Consider the following 12,433-nt stretch of genomic DNA (forward strand, 5'->3'; position numbering starts at 1 on the left):
GGTAGCCAACAGGACCCCACCTTTGCTGCCTTTCCCCTCTTCATTCTTCCTCTGTCTCTCGTGCCTTGTAGGTTGGACTTGGCCCAGTCTCTGGGACTCACTCAACTGCAGGTGAAGACTTGGTACCAGAACCGCAGGATGAAATGGAAGAAAATGGTAAGAAAGAGAGTGGGTCTTACCATGGGCCCATCATGACACGAAAAATTCTTCTTACAGGTCTGGTAAGAAAGCAGGAAGGACCATTTGGTGGTCTGAGCTCCAGAGGTTGGAAGGCCTTTTAAGATGCTGGCTAGGAGGGAGGCTGTTTGAATTAATAGGATAAGCCATTCTTTCTGACCTGGATTTCCTGACCAGAAGGGTATTCTTTTTCACAGTTTCATTAGAAATACAATAAAAAGAAAGCCCCCAAGCTTCTCAGTTGCGGGTTTTAACCCCACCTGCTAGACTTTTCAAAGAACTTCCTTCCCCCTCCCACCAATAGCTAAGAATAGAAGCCAGTCCTCTTTGTTTACAGGATATACAGGGCACATCTGCTCTTGTAGCTGTGTGTCCCCCTAATGCAGTGATTCTCAGCTCTAGTGGGCGGGGTCAGAGTAACCTGGGTGGGAGGTACAAATGCAGAACTCGAGGACCCTCCCAGGATTCTGCTTCCCTGTCCTGTTCCCAGGACAGGGGGTGTTAACCAGCACCCAGGTTCCTCTGATACACATGGTATAGTGACTCTGGTTTCCCTAATACTGCTCTTGTGCTTAGCTGATGAGCTGTTCCATGTTTGGTTTTTAAATGAACTTATTAGTATAAACATCTCTACATTTTGAGGAACTCTATTTCATAATGGTTTACCACCCCTCCTTTTTTGAAAAAGCACAGTTAAATCCAAAGTAGTTGGGTTTCACTTCCAGTTTTGTAAACCCCAAGGTCAAGGTCAAAACCCAGAGAAAAGAGGAGGGTTGGGATGAGGGTGGGAAGAAGCCTTGCTCCGATCCTTCAGAGACCATATGCACCGTGGCCTCTGACCCAGGCCTCTGCACATCCTCACTGGATCCCACTGGCCCCCTCTCCTCTCAGGAGCTCAGGCCTGCCTGCATGACGTTCTAATTTGCTAAGCCATCTGCTCACAAGCCATGTTTCCTGGTGTCGCAAGGGCTGGAATATGAATTTTTTTCACAATTACCAAATAACTGAGGTCTCCCTACCACCTAGTTTTCAGAAAAAAGAAAAAAAGTTAATCAGTATTTTTTGATAATAGGTAATAGATTTTGAGTTTTCTCAATTTTGTTTCTGTCCAATATTTTTTTTTCTGAAAACTTTAGTTCTTGCTATTGCCTGCTAACAAAGAGAAAGACCTACCCCCGAGGTGGAAGGATTTTCAGATGGAGGCGGCCTGGCCCATGAATGCTCTCCCAGTGAGGCGGCAATGCCAGACACATGTACAGACACACATATATTGCATGCACCAACAGATACGTATTCAGTGTCTCTTGTGAACCACGCCTCGTCCTAGGCACTATAGGAGGTCATGGAACAAAACAGAGCCCTGTCTTTATGGAATTTATGATCCAGTTGAAGAAGCAAGGTCCAGGAAGCAGCAAAGGAGCACATTGTAATTAAGTGCTGGTTGTTTATAGATTTAGAACCCCATAGGAGTCCAGTGGAGAGGTATTGGGACAGGTTGCAGGGAGAAGGTGAAACTGAAGGATAAATAAGGTTCAATTAAATATATTGTTGCTCCCCACCTTCTAGAATGCTAAGACACCCATGAAACCTTTTGGGGGACTGATCTCTAAGGGAACCAGATTTGGGAGCTGGAAACACTGGGCCGTGTTCCCAGGTGTGCCCCTCCCTGGCTGGTTTTGGGCAAGTCTCTTCACTGCTTTCTGTGCAAGTTCCACCACCCACCTCCTTCCCTGTCCATCATTATCATCGAAATCAGCGTCTCCTGAGTGGCAGAGGCGTTGTTTAAGTTGGTTATCAGCGATCTTGTCATGCGTCAGACAGTGAACAAACTGAAAGCCTGCCATTGTGCCAGCGTCGTCCAGTGCCCGTGGGGGACACGTGTGCCTCTGCCTCTGACGTCACCTGTTTTCCACCAGCCACCGCGCTGCTGGCGCAGCCATGGGCCGGGTGTCGATGGTTATCAATGTCGTATGAAGCCAAATGGAAGAAACTTCGCACGTTTAACCTCAGAGAGCATTCCACAGCCCAGCTGGATTCAGGCCCCTCTGGGAAACAAGACTCCATTTCATTTCATCTCATGAGCACTTACTTTCACCAGGCAATGGAGATGCGACCATAAGACACCAACCCATCCATTAAAAAGTAAAATTCAAAGAAGGTACTCAGTCACGTGGGGGAGACAGACCTGTAAGCTGCTCGTTGTTCAGTGTGATCAGGGCGACAGTGGAAGCATTGACAAGGTTCAGAGTCAGTAGAGAAGGGAGGGCTTCCCAGAAGAGGTGCCATCTAAATGGGGTTTAGCGGATGAATAGACACGTGCCAGGTGAAAGTGGGAAGGGTGTCACAGGAGTACATGGGGCGCAGGAAGGACCTCAGAACGGCTGGAGTGAAGATGAGTGCGAAGTGGCTTGGGTGTGGGTCACATCCTTACTCCTCCAGGACAGCAGGGCATTGTTGGGATCCTGATTGCTTCATAGTTTCTCCTGGTAAAACTCTTTCAAGGCTGTCTCTGCAGGGACCGGGGAAGAAAAGGATAATTGAGTAAGAAAGATGTCTCAAGGCAAGAAACCTCATCGGAACTGGAAAAAGATTAGCACTTGCTTCTCAGAGTTATTTGCACTCTGCCAAGGACAGCGCTGCCAGAACCAAGATAGCATCTCTGACTAGTTTTTACCAGTCAACGTGTGACCTGTAGCAGGTTAGGAAAATGTGATCTTGCACATTCGGTGGGATGCTCACCCTCCATCCTGTTTCTGCTTGGCTTTGGTTTCAGTAGGGTTCACGGGGCTCTGCAGCGGACCGGCAGTACCTCATCATTCAGTGGTATTTTTCAGCTCCAAAATACAGTTCTGTTCTGTGAGAGGGTCCAGATGGGCGGCACCTTCCTTTCCTAGTCACGGAACCGGGTGGGCCACATACCACGTGCATCATCATCTTTCTCACCGAAAGTCTCCAGCTAGCCAACAGTTCCGGGAAGCTGCTACCAGTTGCTACCCATGTCATCGTGGGCAGGTGACTTAACCTCTGCGTGCCTGTCTCTTCATCATTAAATGCCTAACGTCCACCTTATAGGGATGCGGATGAGGTAACTGAGCCAATCCCTGTAGGACTCGGAACAGTGCCTACCCCACAGGATACAGCCAAGAAATGTTAGCTGTTATTGTTGTTGTTCTTATTTTTTTAGAATTATTTACCTATCCACAGAATTCATGTCTCCAGAAAATGTAAACTTTTGGAGGCCAGGAGAGATAACCCAAAAATGAATTCTGTAGGCTGCCGGGACTCTGGTTAAGACAGTCCTGGGCGTTTGTGCATCCTCATTCCCCGCCCGCCAGCCTTTCCCTGTCAGCGCCTTAGCATTCAGGCTTGAATTGAGTGGAACTTCCCATCTACAGGCAGAAAATCTGCTAAACAGTGTGCTGGGGAGAGATCCCTACTGGAGACTGCGAACTTCTCAGCTTTGGGGAAATATTGTCAGTTACATGGCTCTTACCATTCCATAGAGCTGCAGATAAAGATAGAGAAAAAGGGGCAAAAAAAAAGCATTGGGTTAATAAGTCCATGGCCTAGGATCTGCTGGGAGATTGGCTAAGTGCAGATAAATATTTGAGTCAGAAATATCAGCTGCAGGGACTTCCCTGGTGGCCCAGTGACAAAGAATCCGCCTTACAATGCAGGGCACATGGGTTTGATCCCTGGTCAGGGAACTAAGATCCCACATGCCACAGGGCAACTAAGCCCTCACACCACAACTACTGAGCTCGTGCGCCTCAGCTCGAGTCCGCTTGCTGCAAACTACAGAGCCCACGTGCCCTGGAGCCTGTGCACCACAACTAGAGAAGAGAAAACCTGCACGCCACGACTAGAGAGAAGCCCGCGCACCACAATGAACTATCCCGCATGCCTCAACGAAGATGCCAAGTGCTGCAACTAAGACCCAATGCCGCCAAAAAGTAAATAATAAGAAGAAATATCAGCTTCACATCGTACGTATTCCTTACACATTACATACATGCAATGAAATACTGATAAGTGTGTTAGGTTCAGGGGACGTCCGTGGCGGTCCAGTGGTTAGGACTCTGTGCGTCCACTGCAGGGGGCATGGGTTCAATCCCTGGTTGGGGAACTAAGATCCCACATGTCGTGTGGCACAGCCAAAAAATTTTTTTTAAAAAGTGTTAGATTCAAATGATCAGGGTTTTGTGTTCATATCCCAGCTCTGCCTTAGGTTGCTTTTCCACCATGACAAACCACTCTGTCTGCTCAGTTTCCTGCCTGAAAAATGGGAGAGGTGGAAGGTTCCTCTGACATCCAGGCTCTCCAATCAACGTGCCTGTCCCCCAGCCACCTGTGCCCATCCGGAAGGACAGAGAGGCCTGGTCCTGACATCCTCAGCAGGAGGACATGGAAGAATCTAGTTTTAGAGTTTGAAGGCGGCTGCCAGCGGGCCTGGCTAATAAAACTAGATGGTGTGCTAGGTGTTTTTCCCAGGGGTGTGTGACCTCACCAGCAAGGGGTTGCCTGGCCTCTCTGGACCAAGGGGACTAAATGGGCTCTGGGGATGCCTGGGGAGGAGGGGTCCTGGGAGAAGGGCCGCAGGGTGCACGCGAGTGTGTAGCTGCTGGTGTGGGGTGGTTGTGAGATCACTGTGTGTCGCAGGTATGCTTGGAGGCAGGGGCCAGAGGTCAAGTGTGGAAAGCAGCCAAGAGGGTAGTTATCTCCTACTTATTGCTTGTGCTGGAATGTTCTATTCCATTTAGAAAATGGTCTGATGGTTTTGATTTTTTTTCCTGCTGTAGGAAAACAGCCAGGTGGGGTCTAGCCAAGCTGTGTAAGTGGTGTTCTCTAATTGCTGGGCTGGACTTTTTTTTTTTTTTTTTTTTGCGGTACTACGTGGGCCTCTCACTGTGGTGGCCTCTCCCGCTGCGGAGCACAGGCTCCGGATGTGCAGGCTCAGCGGCCATGGCTCACGGGCCTAGCTGCTCCGTGGCATGTGGGATCTTCCCGGACCGGGGCACGAACCCGTGTCCCCTGCAACGGCAGGCGGACTCTCAACCACTGCGCCACCAGGGAAGCCCTGGGCTGGACTTTCTTTTGCCAATTAGGCAGCTTCCTTAGACCTGCCCTTTTATAACTTGATTACTACACGGAGCAACTCAGTTGTATATAACCTCCTTCATACCCAGTGGGGCTGCTTTCAACATATCAACTTCATCTCGGCACATCTGGGCGCTTTCAACAGCCTGTGCTCAGACTGAAATCAAAATCAGATACTGACTTACATGAAAAGGAATGTAGGGACGTCTTCTGCCCAGAGATTGATTCTGTCAGCATCTATAGCTTGTTAGAGGTCCCCTTCACATCTCTGTGTTAGCTGTTTGGGTTGAAAGTACAGTGGCTGAGCAGATGCCCAGCTAAAAGGAGGCTTTTATTGAGAACTTACGATTTTCCTCACACCATATACAAAAGTTAACTCAAAATGAATCATAAACCGAAGTGTAAACAATAAACTATAAAACTCTTAGAAGAAAATGTTTACTCTTTGAGTAAATGTTTATGACCTTGGGTTAGGCAAAACCTTCTTAGACATGACACCAAAAGCACAAGCAACAATAACAACAACAAAAGTGTAAACTTTTGTGCTGTAAAGGACATCATCAAGAAAGTGAAAAAGGAACACAAAACAGGAGAACATCTTTGCAAATCTTCTATCTGATAAGGGACTTACATCCAAAGTATATAGAGAACACATAACTCAGTAATAAAAAAAGACAACCACATGTTTAAATGGGCAAAGGATTTGAATAGATATGTCTCCAAGGAGGATATACAACTGGCCCATAAGCACATGAAAGAAATGCTCACCTTCATTAGTTGTCGGTGATGTACAAATTTAAAACGCAGTACAACGTCACACCCACTAGGATGGCTAGAATCAAAAAGACATAACAACAAGTGTTGGCGAGGATGAGGAGAACTGGAACCCTCATATACTGCTGATTGGAATGGAACAGGGGGCAGCTGCTTTGGAAAACAGCCTGGAAATTCCTCCAAAGGTTAAACACGGAGTTACCATTTGACCCAGCAATTCCACTTCTGGTCATAGACTCAAAAGAAGTGAAAGCAGGGACGGAAACAGGTATCTGTACACGTGCGTTCACAGCAGCATTACTCACAGTATTCAAAAGGTAGAAGGAATCCACGTGGCCATCAACTGATGAATGGATAAGCAGATTGTGGTATATCCATACAATGGATATTATTTGGCCAAAAAAAGGAATGAAATAACTGACACATGCCACAACATGGATGAACCTTGGAAACATAAGTCAAAGAAGCCAGTCACACAGGATGACATGTTGTATGTTTCCCTTCATATGAAATGTCCAGGACAGGCAAATCTGTAAAAACAGAAAGCAGATTCATGGTTGCCTAGGGTTGGGGGGCAGGGGAGAAATGGGGAGTGGCTGCTAATGGGTATGGGCTTTCTTTCTGGGGGTGATGAAAATGTTCTAAAATTGGATTCTGATGAGAGCTGCACAATTCTGTGACTATACAAAAAATCACTAAGTTGTGCACTATAAATGAATAAAATGTGTGGTATGTGAATTATATCTCAATAAAGCTTTTTTTAAAAAAAGAGTTTATGGTTTATCAAGTTACTACATTCATTCTTACAACTCAGCACCCGGAGTTCTTCTGCTGCTCTTAGAGGAAAGAGATATAGTCAGTAAATATTAAACAACTGTATAGAAAGTTAGTTGGAAGTTGGATGCTTGGAGCACAAAGCAAGGAATAGATGCAGGATTTACCTTCAAAGAGCTTCTGTTCAAATGAGGAAGCTAAGATTACAAAAGGTGTGTAAGTAGCGAAAATATATCCCAGTCCTGATTATCTGTGCTAATCCAGGTCCTCCTGAAGCCCTTCTCACGAGCTGCCCAGGTCAATAGCTACACCAGCCAGAGTTCAGAGCCAGTGGAAGAAGGAGTGCCAGTTATAACCCAAAGTAATAAAAATATTTTTAAAATTATCCCCGCCTACCTCATGGAACTCTTATGTAAGTCACGAATTGGGATAATAAATGTGCAACTCATTTGCAATCAGTAAAGGCCATTGGGTTCTCATTATTTTGCTTACTTCATATCTTTCTTCAATTCTATGGAAAGGCCTGTTGAGAAAGGTTAGTTCATTCGATGACAGTCATTGAACGCCTGCCGTGTGCAGGGACTGGGTGGGAGGGACAGGCAAGTAAACATGCAGTGACAGGCGTATCTGAAAGGTGCTCTGATAGGGTGCTCATAGGGCATTTAACTTAGATTTGGGAGGTCCGGTCAGGCTCCCAGGACACGCACTGTCTCAGTGGAGTCACCCAGGCAAGGAGGGTGGGAGGCAGATTCTGGAACACTCAGGAACACTTCTGGCCCTTACCCTACATTACCTGTTGGTTCCCCTCACCATCGCCCTGTGCAGGAAAGTATGCTTATCCCATTTTACAGATTAGGAGACTGAGGCTCAGAGTCTTAAAAGGACTCTCCCAGAGAGAAAGTGGATAAGGAGCACAGTTAGAATTTAATCTAGTTATTCCACTTTCAAAGCTAGAACACTCTCTTCTGTGCGCTGCCTCTTTGAACACTACAAAACCATGTTTCATGACGTCTTTTTTTTCTGATTTCAGAAATACTTATACATGATCATTGTTGAAAAAGTAGAAAGTACAGAAAAAAACAGAATGTAAAAATTTTAAATTATCCATGATCCTGAGACTACAAACAGGGTGGTGTGTAGTTGTCTAGCCACCAAATTAAATTATGCTGGTTTAGAACCCATTTTTCACAAAAATTTATTAATAATATTTCCCATGTTGTTATACATCCTCCTATATAATGACTGTAATGGTTTTCAAGTGTTCTCTCTTTGCCATATACTATAATTATGTATTCAATCATATGGTGGAAGCCTTAGAGTATGTTTTTTTGTTGTTAGAACCGATCTTTGCTATTATAACCATTTTTTTGAACGTTTTTGCACATCAATCATTGTCCCAATCTTTGATGACTTCCTTAGGCTAAATTGTTTGAAATGGAATTTCTGTGTCAAAGGGTATGAACATTTTCAGACTTTTGATTTGCAGTCTCAGATTGTCTTTTGAAAAAGCTGTACCAATTACACTTTTATACTAGCATATGCGTGTTTATTTTCCTGTTTGCTACAAATATTGTCTTTTCCTTATAACTTGTCAACTTGTTATCACATTCATATTTTAACTTTCATTTCCTTCCCCGTCATTGAAGTTGGATTTTTTCATGTGCTTATGATCATTGTATTTAATACCAATAGAAGTGATGTTGACTAAAAGTGCATTGAGTCTTTCATGAATGAAGCTGTCTTTGTAGACTGCAGGTGACCCGTGGAGAATACTTTTTGCCATAACTTGCGACTTCACTGATGGGAAGGAATGGTTTAGAGGCCTTGGGAGTGGGAAAGTGGAGGGAAGGAGTTATTTCTTACCTTTGATGACTGTTTTTCTCCCACGTAGGTTCTTAAAGGTGGACAGGAAGCGCCCACAAAACCCAAAGGTCGTCCCAAGAAGAACTCCATCCCCACATCAGAAGAGATTGAAGCTGAAGAGAAGTTGAACAGCCAGGCCCAGAGCAAGGAGCACTGGGAGCCCTCCCAGGGCCAGGAGGGGCTCTGTGACACGCAGGAACCAAAAGTGCACGGTGTCCCCGTAGAGGTGGCTGAGCCCCTAGGCCAGCCCCAGGAGTTGCCAGTAGCTTCTTTGGAACCCCCGCCATCAAGCTAAAATAAAACTCTTGGTGGGAGCGGGAAGGGGGAGACTGGGAAGAAGGAAAGAGGGAATGCAGGGAGACCAGGGAGAGGAAAGCTTCCGGTAGCCGGTAACTTGCGGGGAGAAGACCACCGCCGGCTCCCTCCCTCCCTCCTGCCCACAGGTCTAACCTCGAGACTTTGAGGAAGATTTGCTGGCTTCGGCCTGCTCTTCCTGAAAGGCTGCTTTAGCCACAGATGCCCTTGACTAAGGGACACAGTGCCTTGGAACTGCCGACCCCAGCTGGGGTGATGCTGTGGGGCTGTCCGGGTCCAAGCCCCCCGGTGTGGTAGAGGATGCTCCAGCCAGCCTCTGGACAGTCAAAGCAGAGCGGGATGGAGGAGTGGGCAGCATGCCCAGGTTCCTTGCTGACTCAGCACTTATTTCTGTAGTTTTAAAAGAGAATTTAATGTTTTTGGTTGTTTTTTTTTTGGCGGGGGCGGGGTTGGTGAGGGTGGGCAAATAAGAGTTGGGGGAAGGGAGTTCTGAGTTAATAGAATAAAGTTTGTTTGAAGACACGTGTGCCTTTGTATCCATTGGAAGGTGGTCAGGCGACCCAAGAACTGATAAACCTTGTTTTTCTTGCTTCATTAAGTTTCCATCCCTGAAGCTGCAATGCAGATATGTTAAGATAACTTTTATTTTTTAATTAAAAATAAATCTTTCAAAAAAGGATTGGGTGTATTCTTTCTTCTGGGGAGTATATTTAGCCCTTCTTTTTTTCTTAATCTATTTTTTAATTGAAGTATAGTTGATTTACAGTGTTATATTAATTTCTGCTGTATAGCAAAGTAACTCAGTTATACATATGTATACATTCTTTTTCATATTCTTTTCCATTATGGTTTATCACAGGATATTGAATCAGATGAATGGATAAAGAAGATGTGGTACCTATATACAATGGAGTACTACTTAGCCCTTCTTGAATATGTCCTATGGAAAGAGAGACCCAGAGATGGCCTGGCTCCCTGGGCTTTAATTTCCCCAGAAGGAACCTGTAAGATTAGGCCAGGCCCACTGGTGTCCAAGTGCAGAGCAAATGGAAACAGCACGAGAGAAACGGGAGCAGGGCCTCTGCCCCCCTCACCTCCCACCGTCTCCTGCCCAGGGGGCTCTGCTGTAGCCACTTTACATGGTGAGCTTCCAGCTTTAAAAAAGTGTTTTACTTTTTCAAAGAGACAATAAATTCATAGGTTTCAAAAGTCAAGCTATATGAAAAGAAGTCTTGCTTCCCTCCTGCCCTCTCCACCCAATGCCCCCATCCCCTACAGGGAACCATTTTTTCTGGTTCTTGTGTATTTTTCTATAGTAAGTAGCCATTTGAATGATGGGCTCTACAACTTTTAACAAAACTGAGAACTACTTGGCTAGATGTGCTCTGTGGTTTTAAACTTAAAATCATGTCCTACTTTTAATAAGACCAGGAAAGAAGTGGGTTCCAGGCTTCCAAAAGAGAGAACTCCGACTCTGCTTCTTGCCCAACTATCCTGCAGATGGGCCTGAGGCGTGATCTCACAGGGGCTGTCTGTGTCACCGTTCCCCTGACATGTTCACATGTGATGTCCTACAGGGCAGAGTGCCCCTTTTATGGACCCCCGATTATTATTTAATTATTAAATAATCAATAATAACAATTAATTATCGATTTATTTAATAATTTATTATTATTTATAATTAATTATTATTATTTACTGATGATTAATTATTAATTATTAACTCGGTAACTCCCGATTGTGGGCTGGGGAAATATAAACTGACTTTAATAATTGATATTTAATTAATTATTAATAATAATTAATATTTAATTAATTATTAACTCGGTAACTCCCGATTGTGGGCTGGGGAAATATAAACTGACTTTAATAATTATTAATAATTAATTAATAATAATTAATATTTAATTAATTATTGATAATTAATTATTAACTCGGTAACTCCCGATTGTGAGCTGGGGAAATATAAACTGACTTTAATAATTATTGATAATTAATTAATAATTAATAATAATTAATATTTAATTAATTATTAACTCAGTAACTCCCGATTGTGGGCTGGGGAAATATAAACTGACTTTAATAATTGCCTCAACTAGGAAGTAAAGCCTGTCACTAGTTCTGTAAAACAAATCATATACTTCTTTTTTAAAAGTTAAACAGGAATGATCTGCTTGTTTTTAGTAATCTGGTTTCCTGCTTCCCTCCATTTACAAGGACAGTGACTTCAATTTCTTTTCTTTTTGACATGTTTTTATATCTTTTATTAGTGCTAAAAATTTCAAGTACTGTGGTGACTATTCAGGGTGGCTTTTGTTTAAAATTTAAATACCAAAAACTCATAAGCCTGAGAGCTTATAACATACAACTCCTTTGGACAGGAATGGATTCAAGCCTAGTGACTACAATTTCGACTTTGCTAAGGCAGCACCTTCCTTCCCCTGGCTGTTGAGATTAACAAAGAGAAAGCAGTCTCTTTCTTACTCTCTGAATACACCAAGGAGGTAAGGGTCTGGCGTCCGAGAACCAGTCTGTGTAGCCCGCTCCTGCAGTCGGCAGGGCTTCTTGCTCCGTGCCTGCAGAAAGCTCCCTCACCTGGGGCCCACCCCACACACGGCTTTATGATCTGCCCACCAGGTGGTGTCACCGTGGCCAAAGCAAGCAGGTGAGTCTGTGCCAGCTTATTCTCCCGCCTGAGGAACTGTTCCGTCCTGCTCTCCCACCCCAGAAAGGCCGTCATTTGGACACCGTTTTCTTAGGCTGGTTTTTGCTCTCTGGGTCTGGACTCTCACACTGCCCTTCTCTTAGGTGTCTGACGGTGACTGCCACTGCACAGGTAGAGATGTACATACACACACTCGGTTTTCCCCAGCCTGGTTCTGGGCCCTGTTTCTGACTTCCAGCCCTGAGTTCCTAGCCTGTCATCTTTGGTATTGTTTCTTGGCCCTAAGGGTTCAAGGGATGAGTGGGGAGTTGAAGAGCCTGGATTATCTTTCCTCCTGTTTTGGAAGCCCCGAGCCCAAGGTCACCTCCGCTGACGAGCCCTGGGCTTATCCTCCAGCCCCAGCTCGGCAGAGCGCAGCCCCGTGGATCAAAGATGGGTCTGAGCGAGGCCTTTCCGGCGCAGGTGGGCACTGATGTGGGGCCACACCCTGCTCCTTCTCCACACCCATCCTTCCCTTTTCCCTCCAGTTCCCGAGCCCTGTGACCGGCACCCAGAAACCAGCTCCACAGTTTCCTACGGGGGACAATTTCCTCTCTTTTTCACCTTCTTTCTCGGAGGCCTCTGGACGTCTGTTCCCCTACAGTCATACCTTTGAGGGCCGTGCTGAACAAAAGCATTCTCTCCCTTCTCCGGCATCCAGGATGGTGACCCCTGAGGGTTCAGGGTCTTATTTTAGAGTCCGGTCACCTGCTGCCTTTTGTTTTCCAG

General features: G+C 45.3%; 1 protein-coding gene across 1 annotated transcript in view; it reads left to right on the top strand.

The window, feature by feature from the left end:
- BARX2 (BARX homeobox 2) overlaps nucleotides 1–8,980 on the top strand; it is a 71,253-nt gene extending 62,273 nt beyond the window's left edge. Inside the window, exons 3-4 of the mRNA XM_060105325.1 lie at nucleotides 72–156; nucleotides 8,714–8,980. Of these exons, the coding sequence (XP_059961308.1) occupies nucleotides 72–156; nucleotides 8,714–8,980 (352 nt within the window). The remainder of the gene's footprint in view (nucleotides 1–71; nucleotides 157–8,713) is intronic.
- The last annotated feature ends 3,453 nt before the right edge of the window (nucleotides 8,981–12,433 follow it).

This window comes from Mesoplodon densirostris, chromosome 7 (assembly GCF_025265405.1).
Source record: "Mesoplodon densirostris isolate mMesDen1 chromosome 7, mMesDen1 primary haplotype, whole genome shotgun sequence".
NCBI classification, from domain to species: domain Eukaryota; kingdom Metazoa; phylum Chordata; class Mammalia; order Artiodactyla; family Ziphiidae; genus Mesoplodon; species Mesoplodon densirostris.